This window comes from Dama dama, chromosome 3 (assembly GCF_033118175.1).
Source record: "Dama dama isolate Ldn47 chromosome 3, ASM3311817v1, whole genome shotgun sequence".
Classification (NCBI taxonomy): domain Eukaryota; kingdom Metazoa; phylum Chordata; class Mammalia; order Artiodactyla; family Cervidae; genus Dama; species Dama dama.
In genome coordinates, this window is record NC_083683.1 from 44,385,368 (window position 1) to 44,406,653 (window position 21,286).

General features: G+C 47.5%; 1 protein-coding gene across 5 annotated transcripts; it reads right to left on the reverse strand.

The window, feature by feature from the left end:
* Nucleotides 1-638: 638 nt before the first annotated feature.
* Nucleotides 639-18,851, reverse strand: ANKRD33 (ankyrin repeat domain 33). Of its 5 annotated transcripts, XM_061127558.1 has the most exons (9): nt 18,770-18,846; nt 13,658-13,828; nt 12,443-13,195; nt 5,268-5,498; nt 4,959-5,026; nt 4,364-4,615; nt 4,025-4,154; nt 3,706-3,846; nt 639-2,619 (listed from the first exon to the last, which is right to left on the reverse strand). In XM_061127558.1, exons 6-9 carry the CDS (start codon nt 4,568-4,570, stop codon nt 1,904-1,906), a joined length of 1,194 nt encoding a protein of 397 aa, XP_060983541.1. In that variant the 5' UTR covers nt 4,571-4,615; nt 4,959-5,026; nt 5,268-5,498; nt 12,443-13,195; nt 13,658-13,828; nt 18,770-18,846; the 3' UTR covers nt 639-1,903. The 5 variants fall into 5 exon arrangements, with proteins under 5 accessions (XP_060983541.1, XP_060983548.1, XP_060983552.1 ...); XM_061127565.1 differs by lacking the exons at nt 12,443-13,195; nt 13,658-13,828 and having other exon boundaries at nt 18,770-18,851; XM_061127569.1 differs by lacking the exons at nt 12,443-13,195; nt 13,658-13,828 and having other exon boundaries at nt 5,268-5,446; nt 18,770-18,841.
* Between the last annotated feature and the right edge of the window lie 2,435 nt (nt 18,852-21,286).

A 21,286-nucleotide genomic window follows, 5' to 3' on the forward strand; every position in this document is an offset into this window, starting at 1 on the left:
TCCAGGCAAGAACAGTGGAGTGGGTTGCCATTTCCTTCTCCAATATATGAAAGGGAAAAGTGAAAGTGAAGTCGCTCAGTCGTGTCCGACTCTTCACGACCCCATGGACTGCAGCCCACCATGCTCCTCCGTCCATGGGATTCTCCAGGCAAGAGTTACTGGAGTGGGGTGCCATTGCCTTAACCTCTGTGGTCTTCTTCCCCAAAACCCACAACCCGGTCTATTCAGAAAAACATCAGACAAATCCCAGTTAAGGGACCACCTACAAAATACTGACCAAGCATCCTCAAGACTGTCAAGGTTATCGGAAACAAGGAAAATCTGAGAAACTCAAGTCAAGAGGAATCTTTGGAAATGTGATGGCTAAATGGAAGGCATCCTAAACAGACAAAGGATGTTAGGAAAAAACTAAGGAAACCTGAATTAAGAATGGATGTATTAATATTCACCCATTAATTACCAAATATACTATACTTGTATCAATAAAAGAAGACAGTGGGTGTGAGGTATATGGAAACTTTCTGCACAATCTTCACAATTTTTCTGTAAATCTACAACTGCTAGAAAAAAAAAATAACTTTACTTTTTAAAGAAGCTTGAAGTTTCAAAAAAAAAAAAACCCCGTGAAAAGTCTCCCTTCTACCCTTGATCATCTGCTCAGGTTTCTTCCCCTCCAAACCACCATGCCTCTTTCCAGGAGGGTTCCAGTGAGGCAGCATGGTTTGGTGTTAAGAGTCTGGCCCCCACAACTGGAATAACTGGCCCTCAGTCTTGATCTCTGTTGGTTTCTAGCTGTGTGACACTGGCAGTTCCTTACCCTGTTCTTGCCTTATGCCCTCAAAGCTAAAATCCTCATAAAATTATTGGGAGTGTTAAATGTATTAATGTATATAGTAAGCGTCTTATAAGTGTTTGCTTTTATTATTGCATATAAGTAAGCAAATATATTTATGCAACAAATATGTTAATAGAAAACATCCAAAACTTGCAAATAAGGCACATCAAAAAAAATCTGTCCTTTCAGAGTTATTTTAGATCATTGGCTAATAACCCCACCTATGGGTCAGCCGGGGGAAGTAACTGCTACATGATTTGCTATTGATTGATTAGTGTGTAGACTCTATAAAGAGGTTAACCTGTAGAAGATTGATGAATAGCAAATTTTTTTGCAGGTAGGAAAAAAAAAGTTATGGTTTTATTGCCAAGTAGGAATTAATTTCTTTGTATCTAATTTTGCAGTCTTATTCAAGCATTCTTTTTCCCCCTGAATGTCAATAATAATTTTTCATTTCTTCCTTTTTTCTAAGCTTATTTTTTAAAATATTATTTGTTTGGCTGTCCCAGCACATGGAATCTTGTTCCCTGACCAGGGATCAAACCTGGGCCTCTAACATTGGGAATGCAGACTCTTAACCACTGGACCACAAGGGAAGTCCTCATTTCTTCCTTTGATCCATCCTGCTGGTTTACTCATTAAATAGTTAAATAAATCTTGGTTCTCACTATGTATCTGTATTAGTCAAGTTTACCTTGGTGCAAATTTTGCTTTGACAAATAGTATCAAGCCATATACACTGTCCTACCCTTTGGTTTTTTTTTCACTTAATACATCTTGAAGGTAGTTTCACACCAGAATATAAAGAGCTTCCTTACTCTTGTTTTGCCACTGTATAGAATACATCATATGGTTATGCAGTATTTATACTCAAAATCAATTTAGCCAGCCCCCTACTGATGAACACTTAGGTCGTTTCCACTCTTTTATTATTGCAAACAATGCTGTATGAATAACCCTGTACACAGCCTGAGGGCAGAGCCACTTAGAAGCTGAGGGAAGGCTGAAGGGCCTCTAGAGGGCAAAGGAGCCTAAGGGAGGGCCCTGGTGACCTGCTCCCAGCCCTGCCTAGCCGGTCTTCCCCTGGCTCTGTGCCAATCCGGCCTCCTCCTGTCTCCTCCTCTCCATCCTGAGCTCCTGGTATCTCCAGACAGGAAGGGACAGCCTTCGGTTCCCTGAAGCCCTGGGCTCTGGCTTCCACTGAAAGCCAGCTGAGGGTGCCTTGGACAGGAGGATCTTGGGGGCTCGGGGCCTGGGGCTGGTACTATCCCTGGGCTGGAGCCACTGGGGGCACATGCTCAGCACACCCTGAGGGCTCTGGTAGGGGGTGAAGACCCGGGGGCCGGGGACTTCCTGAGGGGGCTGGGGGGCTGGGGGCGGGGGCGGGGCAGTGCCCAGCAGCTCGGGTACAGACTTCCTTCGGGTTCCCAGTGCGGGGGGGTGGTCAGGGCACAGAGTGTGGCAGGCGGTGGTGAGGAAAGGACTGGCCAGGCTGGTGGTGATGGTTACAAGGTGGTCCAGGACACCCCCTTCCTGAGGAGACTGCGCAAAGGGGAGGGTCAAGGTGGCCTGCAGTCGCTCTAGGAGAGACGGGGAGGCCTGAGCCTGGGCCACGAGCCCGGGCAAGGCTGGCCACTCAGGCTGATAATGCCGGCTGAGCTGCTCCACTTGGGGCCGCCGCAGCAGCTGCCGGATCCTCTGCACCGTGTCGAAGCTGTCTGTCAGAAACGCCCACTCCAGGGCGGTCTTGCCCCGGACGGGATCCACGGCTGTCAGGTCAGCACCTGGGGGGTGGGGGGCACAGGGGTGTCATGGGGTGGGACAGGGAACTGCTGACTTGCAGAAGGACAGATTCTTTAGCAATAGGACTGAGTGTCTCATCCTGTTGCAGCTGGAAGCTGAGGATCCTCAGTGGCTACAGCCCAGGGTCAGTACCAGTCCCAGATTCAACTTCTGGTTTAGGACTGATGAAGAAATTGGAGTCCAGCGAGGGGGAAAGACTTCAGAGAGACCTTCTGGGGGGTGGGGGGGTGTCTCCAAATCTGGCGTAGAACAGAGACCCCCTGAGCTAAGGCACTCACCAGAGGGATGGTGTGCAGGTTGCCCAGGATGGGTTGGGGGTCCCTGGAGCAGGTGAGGGGATCCTGCTGGCTCCCACACCTGGTTCTGCCCTTCATCACCACACCCCCCTAATCCTGGGAAGCAGGGAGAGGCTGTCACTTTGAAACAAAGGAGGGGGTGCAGACCTTCCTCTCTTCTGACTCCAAACCCAGTCTGATGCAATGGGGAAGGGAAAAGCTGAAGGCTGGGGGTCCCCAGAGTGAACAACAGAGGGGAGACCCACCTCATGGAGTAATGAGGATCTGAGACTCCACAGACAATGTGGACTTCACCCCAGAGCAACTCTACACTGCCCCTACATCTCAACCATCCATCACTGCATTCCTGGAACCCTGGCTCCTCAGAGCTGGAAATCAGCCCAGAGAAGGCCATCACTCTCGTTACCCTGGGTACGCTCAGAGAAGGAAGCCGTTTGCCCTCAATCACTCAGCTGGTAGCACAGCCGGGATGAGAACTCAAGAATCTGGTTCCAGACTCCAGCTTTTTTTGGTATTAGGTTATCCAGCTGGTCCAGTTATCCTCCCAACCTTTCTTTTCCGGGACCATCATTCACAGTGGCAACAGAGCCCTCAATAGCTGGACCCTTTATCAGAAGCCCCAGCACACTCTCCCCCACTCCAGGAGGTCAGCTTGGATTGATCTTCCTTCTCCATCTCTCTCCTCGTTGCAACTATGATAGCAGGCAGTGCTGGTGGGGAGGGATGGGGGAGGGACTCCAGGCCACAGATCCTGGTCCAGGCCCCATGCACCTGCCATGAGGAGGGCAGCGACGCATTCTGAGCGATCCCGCATGGCGGCCTTCATCAGCGCGGTCAGTCCCCGCTGGTCCCGGCGCTCCAGGTCAAGGCCTGCATAGTAGTTGATCAGGTGACTCACCAGAGACACGTGGCCTATAAGGCACCAAGGGCAGAGCTTAGCTACTCAAGAAAGGGATGATAAAGCCCCAAACCCACCTTCCATCCAACAAGGCAGCGTCTGGGGTGGGAGAACGTCATTGCAGACAGTGTGGGGCTATGGTCGGGTCTGGAGCGGGACTACTGATTAAGGATGGGGTTAGCAGCCTCTCACCTGCTTGGGCAGCCAGCATGAGGGCTGTGTCCCCTTCTTTGTCCTGCTGGTTCACATCCAGGAAAGGACAGCGGCTGAGCAGGGCCACCACACTTTGGAAACCATGGTAGCAGGCGACCATGAGGCCTGTCTGGAGGAGGGGCAGCTCAGCCTCTGTGGTTTCCTCCAGGAGCTCCATGGGGGCCCTGGGTCCTCTAAACCCACAACCGTCTCAGAGATGTCCCAGGCCCTGGGAAGACCCACTCTTACCCACTCCCTCCTGAGGACCCAGGCGATGGGTGCTGACCCTGAAGCTTACAGTGCCCTCGCTCCCCTGCAAAGCCCCCCGGGGTGGCTCACCCTCCCGTTGCCGTCCACCTGGGTGGCTTCCTCTGGGGAGACCCCATCTTCCAGCATGGCTTGCAGCTGGGCAGGGTCATTGCGGACACAGGCCCAGTACAGGGCCCCCAGTGTGCAGCTTGGGGTAGAGGCCTCACTGTCCAGGCAAGACAGGGCCTCAGACGCATCCAGCCCTCCCTTCTGCCAGGTCGACTCCTGGTCTTCCATCTTGCAGCCAAGAAGGCGAATGGCTCCTTCTCACGCGGTTGATATCTATAACACAGGATGAGGGGAACAGTGTTCTCCCTGGACCCCGGGAGGGATCCCAGCAGTTGTGACTGCCCAACTGGCCCTGGGGAGAGCTTTTTCTTGCTGGAGTCTCCCGTCCCATCTATCTTGGAGAGAGGACAAACCCCTGGCAGAGAGTTGCAAGAGTCTTAAGAGGACAGGAGTCCTTCACTATTAAGCGAGGATCCCAGTGAGATTCAAGGAGAGCAGCGGTCTTCTCTTTCCCATGGGACCTTACCTGGGGTTCACAGGGTCCCTAGCAGGCAGTCACTGCTGGGGCCCAGCCTGGAGCCCAAAGCATTCCCCAGACTCCTGGGAGCACACTCACCGTGTCTCTGGCGTGTGTCGAGGTGGACTATCCGCCCCAGGAAGCAACGCTGGTAACAGATGGCTCGCCTTAACGGAAAAAGCTGCCTCAAACACCTCGGAGCTGAGCTGGATCAAGCCGGGTTAGTTGGGGGGAGGCGGTGCGGGGGGTGGGGGCGGGCGGGCAAGGCGGGGCCGGCGCTCTCCTCTCCAAGATGACAGAGACCCGCCCCAAAAGCCTGTCCGGGGTGGGCGGGGCCCAGTCAGGGCAGCTCCGCCCCCGCGGAGGCGGTTCTGAGAGTAAGCACCCCATCTCAGCCGACGCACTCACCTTGCGCCTTCAGGGGAGACTGGCTGTATCAGAAACCGATCCTTCGATGGTGGAAGGGCTACGATGTCCCTAGACGCAGTCTCAAAAGCTGAAGTCCCTTCTTCCTTGGTGGAGCGGGGTCTTGGTGATGGGGCGGTGGTGGAAGAGGGTGCTATTGATGACATCTCACTAAACAGGGGCTGGAGAGGAGATGTGGGTTCCAGGGGTCACCTGGATCTATTTTTTGAGGTTCTGGAGAAATTAAAGTATAAAGAATTGCTTAATTAAGGGCACAAAAACTATGATATAGAAGGTTTACGGGATTAGTTTGTTGTGGTAAATTAAATATGAAATATTTAAATTGTGTTGATATCTAAATGAATTCATTTGATTATGTAAGTTGTTTACTTATAATTATTTATTAAATTAATAATGAAGTATTGTTAAACCATTCTTTAAGTTAAATTACTAATAAATATCAAGTTTAATGAATTGTTTTTGGGCCTCAGGTGTAGAAAATGGAGCAAGTCATATTCCTCTGCTTATATCAGTCCAATTATAAGACTGTATAAGATCTCTCTCTTGTTTTACTTTACTTTATTTGGCTTATCTCTTTCTTCCCTGATCCCCGGAGCACATTCTCCTTTCCTTTACCAACTGACACAAATATCCTTGAAAATGTACATTTCATTGAGAAAGGTAGTGTTGATTTGTGTATGTTTTAACTATACACCTTGCTTCCCTTGTGGCTCAGCTGGTAAAGAATCTGCCTGCAATGCAGGAGACGTGGGTTCGATCCCTGGGTTGGGAAGATCCCTTGGAGAAGGGAAAGGCTACCCACTCCAATATTCTGGCCTGGAAAATTCCATTGATGGTATAGTCCATGGGGTCGCAAAGAGTTGGACACCACTGAGCGACTTTCACTTTCACTTTAACTAACACCTTAGATTGTGCTGAGCTCATTGTGTTTGTTCTCTTCACTCAGCGCTATGTTTTCAGGTTCTGTCCTTGTTGCATTCCTTGCAGTGTATTTGTCAGGAGTGCCTTTGGTTGTAAGTAATCAAAAACTGACCTCAGCGGTGTGGTGGCTGCCACAGACTGACTTTTCAACATCCATCCAAAGCTACAGATGCTGGAAAGCTAAAATGACACCTCCCAGATTCTTGTGAGCTAGGAATCTATGATTTATGTTCTGCTCTTGTGTGAGACATAAATTTGGAATACAGCTAAGTAGCATGGGACATCCGTTTTGCTGTCACAGATCATGATAGATGCAGGGGGATTCTGGTGAGTAGCTTCCTGATTCATCGGCTTCCTGTAGTAATGACTGTTGTTTTCCCCATCACAAGCAGAGGTCATGTGCCTCTCAAAGCTGGGAGTTGTTCCTGGACCTAGAGCCTGCTTCTCCATTTAAACTAGCCAGGTTTATTTCTATTGTCTGTAATTGAACAGACACTCTGACTCATGTGGCTTAAACAAATAGAGATTTATTCTTCATACAAGATAAAAAGTTCAGGGATAAGAAGCTGTTGGTGTTGATTTAGTAACTTAAGATTTCAAGGTCTTCTCTAGGAATCTCTTGACTTTCCCTCATGGTCACAAGATGGCTACTATACCTCTAGCCATCACAGCAAAATGTGGTGAATGTACAGTATGGATTTTGTGCAGCATTTGGAAGAAATCTACTAGATTATTTGTTAGACATCACTGGTTAGATAATGCAGTCCCTATCCATAACTCCCCATTCTCTCTAGTCACCTTTTAGTTAGGTAAGGCAAAGTAACACAATTTTGGCCAATGAAATGCAAGCAGCACTCTGATGGGTGAGGCTCATGGAAAAATCTTGTTCTCTTGATAAAATATGTGCAGTGTACCTTTTAACCTTTCTTTCTTCCCTCTTATTCCTGCTGCATAGAATTCTATAGAGTGCATCCATTATATTTTACTTATCTACTCTTCCAGTGTTGGATACATATGTTGCCTCCAACTTCATGCCACTGCAAATAATGTTCAGTGAGCATCCTTGTACATCTCTAGTTGTAGACCTGAAAAAGAGTTTCTCTGAGACTGCTAGGTCATAGGATATACACATACTTATTGACCAGGTCCTATCAGATTGCTCCCTATTTTGCAGTGTACCCACCAACAGTGCATTGAAGTATCCCAAATCCTTACCAACCCTTGTACTTATTTGGCCTTCTAATTTAAATTTATTTATTTATTTGCCTGTGCCAGGTCTTAGTTGTGGCACACGGGATCTTTAGTTGCGACATGCAAACTCTTAGTTGCCACATGTTCCCCGCCCAGGGATCAGACCCAGGCCCCTTTCATTGGGAGCACAGAGTCTTTGCCATTGAACCACTAGGGAAGTCCCCTTAGACTTCTAATTTTTGTCAATCTGATAGTACAGAACTATAAAAGGATATGGCTATTTTACATTGGATTTTTCTGATTATCAACAAGTTGAGCATCTCTCTACATACCTGATAGTCATTCTTGTTTCCCCTCCTGGGAATCACCTATTGATAGTGTTGGTCCAGTGTTCTATTGGATTTTCCTGTGTTTTTCTTATTGGATTTTCAAGAATTCGTTTTAATATTCTAGATAATAAACCCATTGTTAGATGGGTTTTGAATGTGGCTACTATAGGCTCAGAGGTTAAAGCATCTGCCTCCAATGTGGGAAACCCGGGTTCAATCCCTGGGTCGGGAAGATCCCCTGGAGAAGGAAATGGCAACCCACTCCAATATTCTTGCCTGGAGAATCCCATGGACGGAGGAGCTTGGTAGGCTACAGTTCACGGGGTCGCAAAGAGTCGGACACAACTGAGCGACTTCACTTCACTTCACGTCACTGTACATAAAGCTTTCTGTTAGCTTTATCTGTTGTGAACTTTACTGATAGAAATCCTAAATTTTGATGTGGTTAAATTCATAAAAATTTCTCCTTATACTTGGTGCTTTTGAGTCTTGCTTGAGAAGAATTTCCCATTCCAAGATCACAAGGATCTTCATTTCTCTTATTAATCTTGCAGTTTTTTTAGTATTTAGTCTTTAATCTATCTGGAATTTACTTTTATATAGGGTATGAGGAAGACTCTGTTATGAACAGAATTGGGTCCCCCTAAAATTCATATGTTGAAGCCGTGACCCCTTACTGTGAGTATATTTGGAGATAGGGACATAATGGAGGTAATTAAGATTAAATGAGGTCATAGGATAAGGCCCCATTCCAATAGGGGTCTACTGTCCTTTTACTTTTTTAATTAAAAAAAATTTTTGGCTGCGCTGGGTCTTCGTTGTGGTGCACGGGGCTTCTCTAGTTACTGCACTGTGGCCCTTTCCTTTTGCACCACAGGGGTTTCTCATTGCAGTGCTCAGGCTTAGTTGCCCTGTGGCATATGTGCAATCTTAGTTCCCCAACCAAGGATCAAATCCAGGTCCCCTGCACTGGAAGGCGGGTTCTCGACCACTGGACCACCAGGGAAGCCCTGGAACTGCTAACCTTTTAAAAAAAGGAAGAAAAAAAGAAAAGGAAAAAAGGAAGAGACATCAGAGCATGCTGCCTCTTTCTTTTTCTCCCTGCCACGAAAGCCCCTGTGTAAGGACAGTGGAAAGGCCACGAGAAGGTACAGTGAGAAGACAGCCATCTACCAGCTAAGGAGAGACCTCTTACAGGAACCCAACCCTGCTCACATGTTGGTCTTGGACTTCCAGCCTCCAGAACTGTGAGAAAATTCATTTCTATGGTTTAAGCCTCCTATTCGGTGGTCCTTTGTCATGACAGCTCAAACAGACTAATACAAAATCCAGCCTTTTCTCCAACTAGTGAATAACCCCATCTATTAAGCAATTCTCTTTCCCCTGTAGCATCATCTTTACCATCTATAAACTTCGAGTTCTCTTTAATGTTTCATATTGTGTTTAAGTTCTCTTTTATCATTTTATTAGAGCCTTTCTCTGCTGATGCAACACTGATTTTACTACATCGGTTTTGCAGTGTGTTTGACTACCTAACAGGGTAAGTGCTCCATCTTTTAAAAATTTCTTTTTCAAAATTGATTTTTATCTTTTCACATAAAATTACAAATCAGTTTGCTGGATTCTTTAGAAAAGAATTTGCCAGCATTCTGATAGAAATTGCATTGAATTTATAGATTAATTTGAAGACAGTGTACTGCTTCACAACATTAAATTTTCTCCTCCACAGAACATGGTATATTTATTCATTTTCCAGGTTTCCCTTTATGTCCTTCAATAGTGTTAACTTTTTTTCTTCTCCAGCACAGTCTTATACATTCACTGTCAGGTGGGTTCCTAGACTCTTTCTAGTTTTTCTTGGTATCATAATTAAAGTCTCATGTTTTTGTTTTCCTTATTGTTGATGTAGATGCAACTTTTTCTTAGCCCTCATGTATGCTGAATCAGATTAAGCACAATCCCCAGTTAATGGCGTATTCTCCTTATTGATGCCTATATAGTCTGCTTTTATTTTATTACTTAGTTAATTATTTTTAATAAAGCAATAAGCACCCAGAATAACATCTCCAAGCAAAAGCTAGAACTTGACATCACACTACATGATTTCCTCACTTACCCTCTGCCTCTCCCCACTCAAGGTAGCTATAATCCTGAATTTCATATCCATTATTTTGTTGCTTTCCTTGATATATTGTTTCATTGCATCTTTAGATATTCCTTCAAAGTATATACATTATGTATATTACACATTATAATTCTAGTATTTTAGTTTACACGATGTAAATGCTGTGGTAGTCATTTGCTGTCTGCTTTTATCATTGAATAACATTTGCTAAGACTCACTCATGCTGTTGTGTGGTGCTACAGTCCCTTCATCTTGGTTGCTATGTAATACTCTGCTGTCTGAATATACCACAGCTATGCTACTGCCTTATCGATGGATATTTGGGGTGTTTCCAAGTTTCTGCTACTATAAATTGTGCTTGAGTTTGTCTAACTCAACAACCGTCCTCATACTAAAGTACATTCCTTGCTCTGTTTCCCTGAGTTTCTACCTTCCCTTAGATTTTAACCTAATAAATTCTTGCTCTCTGGCCAATTCTTCTGGCTTTTAAATAATTTGCACTTGCATTTTAACTAGCATTTTTACTGTTTTACTCAGAAAGATTAGCCCTGAGTCCAGCCAGTCATATTATTGGAAATAGGATTTCCTCTAATCCTAATTAAAAAATCAGTCTAATAGGAAAATGGGCAGAAGACATGGTAATTAATTCATAGAAGAAATACAAATGGCCAAAATAAATATATGAAAAGATGCTTCACTTCACAAGTAAGCAGGAAAAGGCAAATTAAAACAATAATGAAATATTACTTTGGACCATCATTTCAGCAAAAATTAAACATTAATAATATTAAATGCTTACACTGTTGGAAGAATGTAAATTAGCAGAGTATTTTTGGAAAGTATTTTGACAGTGTCTATCAAAATAACAAATGTACATACACATTAACCCAGCACTTTGGGAAAAGTGCCTTCCCAAAACAGCACTTGCATATGTGAACAAAGATATACAGCATATACTTTGCAGCATTATTTGTATTGAAAACGTTAGTCACTCAGTCATGTCCAACTCTTTGTGACCCCATGAACTGAAGGAAGCCTGCCAGGTTCCTCTGTCCATGGGGTTTCCTAGGAAAGAAAATTGGAGTGGGTAGCCATTCCCTTTTCCAGGTCTTCCTGATCCAGGGATTGAACCAGGTCTCTTGCATTGCAGGCAGATTATTCATATTAATTAAAAAAAATTTAGAAACAACTTTTAAATGTTCATCAGTAGAAGGAGGGCTTGAAAAAATATGCACATGCAAATTTTGCCTTCATTAAAAAATAATAGGATACATCCATATGGACTGCTCTGAAAATATCTCTTAGATGTGTTAATTAAGAAGAAAAACCCAAGGTAATATATATGTGGTATGTGTGTGCAAGCACATGCACAGTTGACTGCTTACATGTATGTAAAGGCCTGAAACAGTAGTTCTCAACATTGGCTGCACAGTGTAATTACTTGGGGACTTTTAAAAATAGTGATACCTGGAACCACCCCAGAGATTCTGAGGTAATTGGTCTGGGGCACAACTTGGGCAATGGGATTTAAAAAATCTCCCCATGTGATCCTAGTGTGCAGCCAAAGTTGAGAGCTACTGTAAAGAATGAAGCTCATTAAAATGTTGGCAGTAAGGAACATCCCTGGTGGTCCAGTCGTTAAGACCCCGCACTTCCAATGCAGGGAGGGTGGGCTTGATCCCTGGTCAGGGAACATGCCACACAATCAGAAAAAAAAAAAAAAAAAATGTTGGCAGCAATTAACTTAAGGAGGGGAATAGGAATGAAGTGAAAGGGGACCTTCATATTTTGGTTTTTAATGTTTGAATCTTCCACCAGGATAATTATTTCTTGATAACAAAAAGGGGAAAGAAAAGAAGCAGAAATATTTCCTCCTCTTCTTCCCCAACCTTTCCTGTGCAGAGTTCATCATTCCTCGGTGCTCTGTTCTTCATTCACTCATGCATTCATTCATTCCATAACTATTACTTGAACCCTGCTTTGTGTCAAGCACACATTTTGGCTCTGGTGCTTTTCACACTAGTTATCACACTAGTTATCATTAATTTTGTACTTGGCTGTTTCCCGCACCTGGGTTCCCTCTGTCTCCTGCATGTGGCACAGTGTCTACCACTCAGAAAATTCACAATTTCCTGAGTCTCTCCTTTGGTCTGAACCCCTCAGGAGTGACTGTAGACAGCTAGGAGCCTTTAACCTGTTCTGAGAGTCCCATAGCTAAAACATCTAGCTAGGTGAAAGGGGCTTTCACATTTTGCTTTTCGAATTCTCTTCCTTCCTAGAGAAAGTCTAACCAGTCCAGTACACACCACCCCCAGCCTCTTCAAGGGTCCTGTTTCTGCAAGGCCACTCTTAGCCAGCAGGTGGCAGCCCCGTGCAGGAATTGGGCGAGCGCACCCGCGCACCTGGCCCAAAAGAATGGAGGCTATAGCAGAGGGTTCTGGGGTCAGGCGCAAGGGCAGGTCTTGGCAAGACAGGTGCACAGGCGGAGAGGCCTGGGGTTCCATTTTTGGCACAAAGGACAAGAGAATTATTTTTGTAGATCAACATGAACCAACTGGTCTGGGTACGCAGGTTTGTGAGGCTTCTTTCACCTTCCATCTGCAGCAGTGCCCCGTTTGGAGGTGTCCTCTGCAGTCTTTGTCCTCAGGAGGACTCTCTGTCTCTTTCCAACCCCTGCTCAGCATCCCAGCCTGGGTCTTGACGCTTCCTGCCTGTATATGTCTTTGCTGATAGAGATGATTGTGGCAGTGGGAGAATGGAGGTTGCTGGTTAATGTATAAAATAAGTAACATCCTGGGTAATACAGGGATCTTCTATCAGGTACATTTCCTTCTGGAGTCTTCATGTGGCAGACTTAAGGATTAACAGTGAAGGAACTGTGCCGGTTATCCTGCTATTATCTCTGAGCTGCTGAGTCTGACAAGAGTTCGCCAGAATGCTCCTTTCTTGCCACTCTGGTTTCTCTTCAGCCTGGCTCTCTTCACTGCCTTCTGTCTGTCTGTCTTTCTGTCTGGCTTCCCTTTTTATCCATCCTTTCAGCTTTTGATCTTTCTCATCTTATTGTCTGAATCCTTCTTTTTATCCTTCTAACTCTCTCTCTTAAGTCCTGATAATATACATTGTTTAGAACACAAGCTTGATTCTCTCTCTATCTTGCTCTCTGACTGTCATGCCATATCTCCAGCCATCTAATCCTCTGGGCTGGGGTTTTCAGGAGTCTTGACTTGTGGAATTCAATCAGAAAAAAAAAAAAAAAAAAACGGGGGAGGTTTAAGGAGAGAGCAGTCGCAAATTTGCAAAGAGCTCAGCAAACTCGGGTCCAATCTGGCGCACAGATCAGTCACCTGTTGAGAGTCAAATGTCTTGTCAGCTCCTCCTCTTCCTTTTTTCCAGAATCTTTCTCCAGCACGAGCCCCCCTACTCCCACCCTACATGCCTCGTGGCAGGTACAGCTAGGGCCAGAGGTCAGTAGGGAAATGGGCCAACCCTGCTTAAGGACTAGACATGGAATGGGACTCAGCAGGCTGGGGCGGAGAATGGAGGAGGTGGCCTCTGACCCCAGCTCTGGCCCCTTCTGGGGGTCCTGTGTGACCTGCCATAGGTCATGGCCCCTCCTCCCCAACCACAATCTACATCACAAAACCCACAGCTCATAACTCACTGCCAACCAGGGAAGTCTGGGATTGATTTAGGGCCCCCTCTGATCAGTTTACCCTGACTAGACTGTGGCCCTTTGGGTGGGGGTGGGGATGAGGGTCATGGGTGAAGTTCAGGCAGGGGTATCCTGGCCCAGAACTACATCATACCTGTTGCACTCTTAGTGGATTTGTGGGAGGAGGGATCCAGGCACAGGAATTCAAGTTTCTCACCCACCAGCCCATCCTCGCTGGCTCAGCCCAGGGCCATAGTGAGGGAGCAGCATCCATGGCCTATTAGATTTGCAGGGTCGGTGTCCTCAGGGTTCAGGTCCCTGGCATCTTACAAAGCCAAGAGAGCATCCTTACCCACCAAGGGAGTAGTCAGGTGAGTCCTAAATAAGCCCCTCCACCCGTCACCACAAACCTCATGTATACTGCTGGGCTCAGGGCGAATCTTCCCAGTCTAGGGTTCCATAGTCCACCATCAATTACATGTATGTTTCTCCTGGTGCATTTCATGTTGTTAGTTTCTATCCATCCACTATACATTTCTGGAGATAATCACTAAAGAATCTCCTTCACTTGGAATGCTGCCAATTTTTTTGACCATCATCCACAGTAAATATGGGCTTCCCTGGTGACTCAGATGGTAAAAAATCTGCCTGCCAATGCAGGAGACCTGGGTCAGGAAGATGACCTGGGTCGGGAAGATCTCCTGGAGAAGGAAATGGCAACCGACTCCAGTATTCTTGCTTGGAGAATCCCATGGACAAGAAGAGCTTGTCAGGCTTCAGTCTATGGGGTCACCAAGAGACATGACTGAAATACATCTACCTCTGGCCCTAGGACACATGAATATGCATACACCTAAGAGGAAAGTGTGGGACTTCCCTGGTGGTCCGGTGGTTAGGTTCAGGCGTCTGCCAAAGCAAGGGACACGAGTTCAGTCCCTGGTCTGGAAAGATCCCCCATGCCACAGAGCAACTGAGTCTGTGAGCCACAGCTCCTGAAGTGTGTGTGCTCAAGAGCCCACGCTGCAATGACTGAAGCCCATGCACCTAGAGCCCATGCTCCATGACAAGAGAAACCACCAAAATGAGAAGCCTGTTCACTGCGACGGAGAGGAGCCCCCCACTCTCTGAAAACTAAAGGAAGCCTGTGCGCAGCAATGACAACCCAGTGCACCCATCAATACATAAACAACTAAATAAATTAAAGCAAAGTGTAATGAAACCGTGTGCTGCACTATGATCTTTTCTACTCCATTTTATTTTTTTGTAAGAAACATTTTAAAAAATACTTTTACGAACAACTAAGGGGCTGACAGTTTGTAAGTAACTTCTTAAATTTTTTACACCTTCACAAACTGTAACGCCCATTTTACAAACGGGAAAATCCGAATCCTCTTCATAAAAGCCGGTGAGAAGGTCAGGCAGGGTTCTCTCACTGACCCATTTTATAGATGAGGAAACAGAGACTCCGAGAGGTGAATGGACCTGCTTGAGATCACCCAGCTGGTGAGTGACAGAGATGGGCTTCCAAGACAGGTCTTCCCTGGGCAGGGTGGGTTTGTGGTCCCCCACACACTGTGGCGTCCCTCCTCAACCCTCCCCGTTGATATCTTTGTCTCTTTCCAGTTTGAAGGCCATCCCTTCCAAGGGGAAGATGGAGGGACAGAATAGCTGAGTGATTCTGTTTTCCATGTCATCTGTTAACCCTGCACCATCTGCCAATGCTACTGTCAGCTCTGACCCTCTCTCTCTGAGTGGCTGGAGTGGGGGAGGAGGCATTTTCCTGGGGTCTGAACTCAGAATACCCACAGAAAACTCATTTTTCTGCTCAGAACCAACAGCAGTGGCCTAGAATTGCAGGGCGTGTCAGGGAGTGGAGCGAGAGGGGAGAAAGGATTTTCTGACATCAGAGGGATACAACAATAGCAGTCCCCCGCCCCCTGCTCTCAGGGGCTTGTCTTCACGCCCCTCACACCTTCACCTTGGTGAGGCTCTAGACCTATGGGGAGGGTGAGTTGACCACAGCCGCCAGAGCCCTGCCAGATGCTCTGGGGGCGAAGGCAAAGTAAGTCCATCTTACAGGGAGCAGAGGCAGATTTATGGGGCCTCGGGTGTGGCCGGCTGTTACTCAGCCTCTGACTTTTTAATTCCCCAGCCTCCTCACCCACCCCGCCTCCTCCCCAAGAAGGCCTTTGTGCAGGACAATGAGGAATCTATAAATTCCGGGGGACATGGACGTGGGGGAGGGGAGCACCAGTCACTTGGGCTCCACGTAGGCAGCAAAGCAGGGGCCTTCACGGACCTGCTGCAGCTCAACTGTTCCACACAACCCCAGAGAGAAAGGTGGGGCCAAGCCTTACCACTGCCTTTGACAGGCAACAAGCTGAGTCTCCCAGGCGGAGGGTGTCTCTAGTCCCTGCTTCGTTCACTCTGTCTTTGGGTTTGGGTGTCAATACATCACTGTATTTATTTATTCTCCCTCTCTTCCTCATCCCCTAGTCATTCCCTCACCCGGGCGTTATTCACTCAACAAACACTCACTGAGTCGTAAGTGTCTAGGCCAAGGATGGGGGACACCACAGGCAGACCCTGGCCGGCCCTGGAGGAGCACACAGCAGGGAGCTGTGGCTCAGAGGGGCCAAAGTGTAGCTTTAACCTTAGTTTTTCAGGCTAGCAAGCTTCACCCTCCTCTCTTTCCTCAGCAGGTCCTCTGCAGGTGATGTACTGCCACTGGCATTTTTTTGTTGTTTTATAGAAGCAGAGTTGATTTACAATGTTGTGTTAGTTTTAGGTATACAGCAAAGCAATTCAGTTATACATGTATCTTTATTTTTTTCAGATTCTTTTCCCTTATAGGTTACAGCATTTTTAATGTAATCCTGCCAAGGGCTCTGGGAGTTAGGGATTATGTACGTGTCCCCGGACACTTTGCTAATATGCCCCTGAGAAGGTAAGTGGTTGCCCTCTGGCAGGGGACAGCACATCGGGACCCAGGCCCTTACCTCCGCATCACAGCTGCACCTCTGGGTGCTGTAGGGACCCAGAGCAAGGGCATGGGCTGTGGCCTAAATGTCCTCTTCTACTCACTTGCCCAAACTAGCCCTGGGCACCATGGTGACCCTTCCTCAGTTTTCTGTTCTGTTCCACCTTCACACAGTAGTTACTAAATGCCCCAGGCTCAACCATGTATTTACTCATCTCACCCATCCATTGTATGATAATACATTAATGAATCCAATGCTTATGATGCATGTGTATGTTGGCTGAACAATCACACATCCTGTGGGTCCTGTTGTGTGTCTACTTGTAAACTGGGGATATTTGTATGTACTTCGTCATAGAAATTAATCAAGCCGTATGAAGCACTTAATGCCTGGCACATATTAAGTGTTCAGTAAATGTGGTTGCTAAGATTTCTCTTACTGGAAACCACAGGCTGGCCCACATGAATGAGGCATTTGGGTGAACACAGGGATTTGCAGCAGGTCCCTCTCAAAGAGAAACCCCTGAGAGGTGAGCAGATGGCCCAGAGTCCCCTTCATTTCCCAGGGACTCCCGCATTCCTGAAATGAGTGGAGATGTTGAGCACTTTCTAGGTTTGTGCTGGGTGTCAGGCTAGCAGACAACAAGGAACATGCCCAAATTTATGGAGCTGGGCTTCTAATAGATGAAACAGACTACAAACCAAGTGAATGAAGACAGTTACAGAAAGTGGTAAGTCCTGTGGAAGATACAGACAAGGTCAAGTGACACAGTACATCGGCAGATGGCGCGTGGGGCTGCTTCAGTACTGAGGTCAGGGCTGATGGGGAAGTGACATCCCTGTGAAGAACCTGGGCAGAGCGTTCCCGGCAAAGGTATCCTCATGGTCAAGGCCAGAGATGGGGAAAAGCTTGTCAAGTTCAAGGAGCAGAAAGGCAGCCAGTGGGAGGAGAGCCCGGGCAGAACAGGGAATGATGGAGGAGAGGTTGGCACAGGCAAGGGCCAGGGTGAGAAGCTGGGGCTGTCTTCCAAGGGAAGCCATGGAGGTTGTTTAGCAGGAGTGACACGCTCTGATTTGTTATTTGATTTGTATTTTTAATGGGCCCCTGGCAGCTGTGTGAGCTGACTGTTGAGGAGCCAAGAAGCAGGCAGGAGCTTCTGTAGTTGTGCAAGGAAGTAGGAGTAATAGGGGCTTGCACCCTGGAGAGAGTGGCAAGTAGGGGCTGAGCCAAGATACATCTTGGAGACAATTCCCTGTTGGTCTAGTGGTTAGGGCTCCGGGCTCTCACTGCCAATGGCCTGGTTCAATTCCTGCTTAGAGAACTAAAATCCCACAAACCCAGCAGTGTGGCAAGATACCATCTCGGAGGTAGAAAAAATTTTGCTAGTGGACTGGACAAGCGAAGGACGGGAGAGAAATTCGGGGAGGAGACAAAGAGTTAGAGAAGCCGGGTTTGCAAAGCTGTCTGGGCCCTGGATTTGGGAGCCCTTCTGCTCTCTCTGGCTCTGCCCCACGTAGGTCATTTGCTCTCCTTCACACAGTCGTCGGCCCTAAAGCAGGGGCAGTCCAGGCTCGCTCCATCCCTCGGTGAGAAAAGGTGCCCCATGCCTTCCTCCACAGTCAACACCTGCCAAGGTGAAGCTTGGATTTCAGACCATTCACTCCCGGCCATTGTTTAGACCACAACCCGCACAAGCGCACAGCTCCCCTCTCCCCAAGCTGGACCACTGGCCCAGCCTGAAACATCCTCGGATCTCAGACCTACAAGCGACCGGCTTGTAAGGACACCGGTCTGAGACGACTCAGGGCAGGAGCGGGAAGGGAGGGCTTGGCCTTTCCTAAGGGAATCTCCCGGCCCCGCTCCCGGGGGAAGGAAGTCCCCTCCCGGACCTGCGCCCCCGACCCCTCTCCCCGCCGCGGAGGCCGCTGCCCCTCCCGCCCGCGAAAGCTCGAGAAGCCGATCTTCCGGCCTCGGGCTACGGGCGGGGGAGGGTCCGAGCGGTAATTGCTGCCATCTGCTCCCTCCTCCCCTCCCCTGCCCCCAAGCCTGGGGGAGGGGCTGGGACGTGCCAAACACCCCCCTCTTAGGCGCACCCCGGCAGGCTGGAGTTCAGGGGTGACCCGCGGACGCGCCTTGGGGCGAATGCAGGGGGGCCACGAGAGCGCCCCCACCCTCCTCTCTGGCAGCGGACGAGGGGTGCCCTGCTGGAATCACCCAGAAGCCCAGAGTTCAGGTTCTGCTCCTCTGGGATAGGGATTTAGGAAGCATCCGGGGAGCGGTCCTACCTCAACACTCTCGCAGGCTCTGGTCCGTGGTTGAGGCTTGTTTTGGGATACTGACGCGTCCGTCTCCTCAACTGCAGGGCTGTGACTGGTGTTGGGGGGAGGGGCGGATGTGGAACTCTAGGCTGGGTCTGGAAGCAAGGCGTCTGGCGACCGAACTTGGCTCTCAGACGCCTCCCTCCGGCTGGGCTGAAATTCTCAAAGCGTTGCTCCTCACGGATGGCTCATCCTGAATAGGTTCCTCCTCTGTGAAATGGGGATACCCCACTATCTACTTCTTGGGTGATTCCACCCAGGGCCACTTGCTAGACCAGGAGCATCAGGCCTGCCCCTGGGCATGGGGAGGCCCTGGGCGGGGGAGTGATGGCAGGGGTTGACTGAGCCCTGTGGAGGTAGGGGCTCTGCTGGGGAAGAGGGAGGGTGGGCTAGGGACTGGAGGCTGGGGAACAGATTATGGGAGCAGCCTTGCTGATTTCACACCCATCTCCTGAGGTCTCTGCAACCTCAGGTAGTTTGGATTTTGTTCACTTGACCTCTATCCCTGTACTGATGACAGTTCTGAGCGCTGGGGATGCTCACAGGGCAGAGTACCCCCATGCCCTGGCACAGGGAGCCACTGCCCAGATGCTTACACATCTTCACACCCACCCTCAGGGTCTAAACAACCACACAGGTGCAGAAGCACAGGTACTGGTCCTGAGTGAGATTTGTTCAGTCAATAAGTTATGTCTGATGCTTTGAGACCCCATGGACTGCAACACACCAGGTTTCCCTGTCCTTCATTATCTCCTGGAGTTTGCTCAAACTCATGTCTATTGAGTCAGTGATGCCATCCAGCCATCTCACCCTCTGTCGTCCCCTTCGCCTCCTGCCTTCAGTCTTTCCCAGCATTAGGGCCTTTTCAAATGAGTCAGTTCTTCACATCAGGTGGCCAAAGTATTGGAGTTTCAGCTTCAGCATCAGTCCTTCCAATGAATATTCAGGGTTGATTTCCTTTAGGATTGACTGGGTTGACTTACTTGCTGTCCAAGGTACTGTCAAGAGTCTTCTCCACTACCACGGTTCAAAGCATCAGTTCTTCAGCGCTCAGCCTTCTTTATAGTCCAACTCTCACATCCGTACACGACTACTGGAAAAACCATAGCTTTGACTAGACGGACCTTTGTTGGCAAAGTAATGTCTCTGCTTTTTAATATGCTAAGTTTGTCATGGCTTTTCTTCTAAGGAGCAAAAGTCTTTTAATTTCATGGCTGCGGTCACCGTCCACAGTGATTTTGGAGCCCAAGAAAAAAATCTGTCACTGTTTCCATTTTTCCCCATCTATTTGCCCTAAAGTGACGAGACCAGATGACATGATCTTAGTTTTAAGCCAGCTTTTTCACTCTCCTCTTTTGCCCTCATCAAGAAACTCTTTAGTCCCTCTTCATTTTCTACCATTAGAGTGGTATTATCTGCTTATCTGAGGTTGTTGATATTTCTCCCAGCAATCTTGATTCCAGTTTGTGATTCAGCCTGGCATTTCACATGATGTACTCTGCATAGAAGTTAAATAAGCAGGGTGACAATATACAGCCTTGACATACTCCTTTCCCAATTTTGAACCAGTATGTTGGTCCATGTCCAGTTCTAACTGTTGCTTCTTGACCTGCATATAGGTTTCTCAGGAGGCAGGTAGGTGGTCTGGTATTTCCATCTCTTTAAGAATTTTCCACAGTTTGTTGTAATCCACACAGTCAAAGGCTTTCTCGTAGTCAGTGAAGCAGAGGTAGATGTTTTTCTGGCATTCTCTTGCGTTTTCTATGGACCCAACGGATGTTGGCAATTTGATCTCTGGTTCTTCTGCCTTCTCAACCCAGCTTGTACATCTGGAAGTTCTCAGTTCATATACTGTTGAAGCCTAGCTTGAAGGATTTTGAGCATTACCTAGCTAGTATGTGAAATGAGCACAAAGGTAGGGTAGTTTAAACATTCTTTGGCATTGCCTTTCTTTGGGATTGGAATGAAAACTGACTGTTTCCAGTCCTGTGGCCCTTGGTGAGTTTTCCAAATTTGCTGAATTCCATCCCTTCCACTAGCTTTGTTTGTAGTAAGGCCCACTTGGCACTCCATGATGTCTGGGTCTAGGTGACAACACCATGGTGGTTAACCGGGTCATTAAGACATTTTTTGTGTAGTTCTTCTGTGTATTCTTGCCACCTCTTCTTAATTTTTTCTGCTTCTGTTAGGTCCTTGCCTTTTCTGTCCTTTATGAGCCCATCTTTGCATGAAATGTTCCCTTTGCGTCTTTAATTTTCTTGACGAGAGCTCTAGTCGTTCCCATTCTATTGTTTTCCTCTATTTCTTTGCATTGTTCACTTAGGAAGGCTTTCTTATCTCTCTTTGCTATTCTCTGGAACTCTGCATTCAGTTGGGTATATCTTTCCATTTCCCCTTTGCCTTTCGCTTCTCTTCTTCTCTCAACTATTTGTAAGACCTCCTCAGACAACCATTTTGCCTTCTTGCATTTCTTTTTCTTTGGGA

Bases quoted from the DNA above. Each gene is read 5' to 3' on its own strand.
- ANKRD33 (XM_061127565.1), bottom strand. From the start codon at position 4,570: ATGGAAGACCAGGAGTCGACCTGGCAGAAGGGAGGGCTGGATGCGTCT. The intron at 4,155-4,363 runs GTGAGCCACCCC...CCCCTCCTCCAG, and splicing joins AGGTGGACGGCAACGGGAGG to ACAGGCCTCATGGTCGCCTG. The intron at 3,847-4,024 runs GTGAGAGGCTGC...GGTGCCTTATAG, and splicing joins CATGCTGGCTGCCCAAGCAG to GCCACGTGTCTCTGGTGAGT.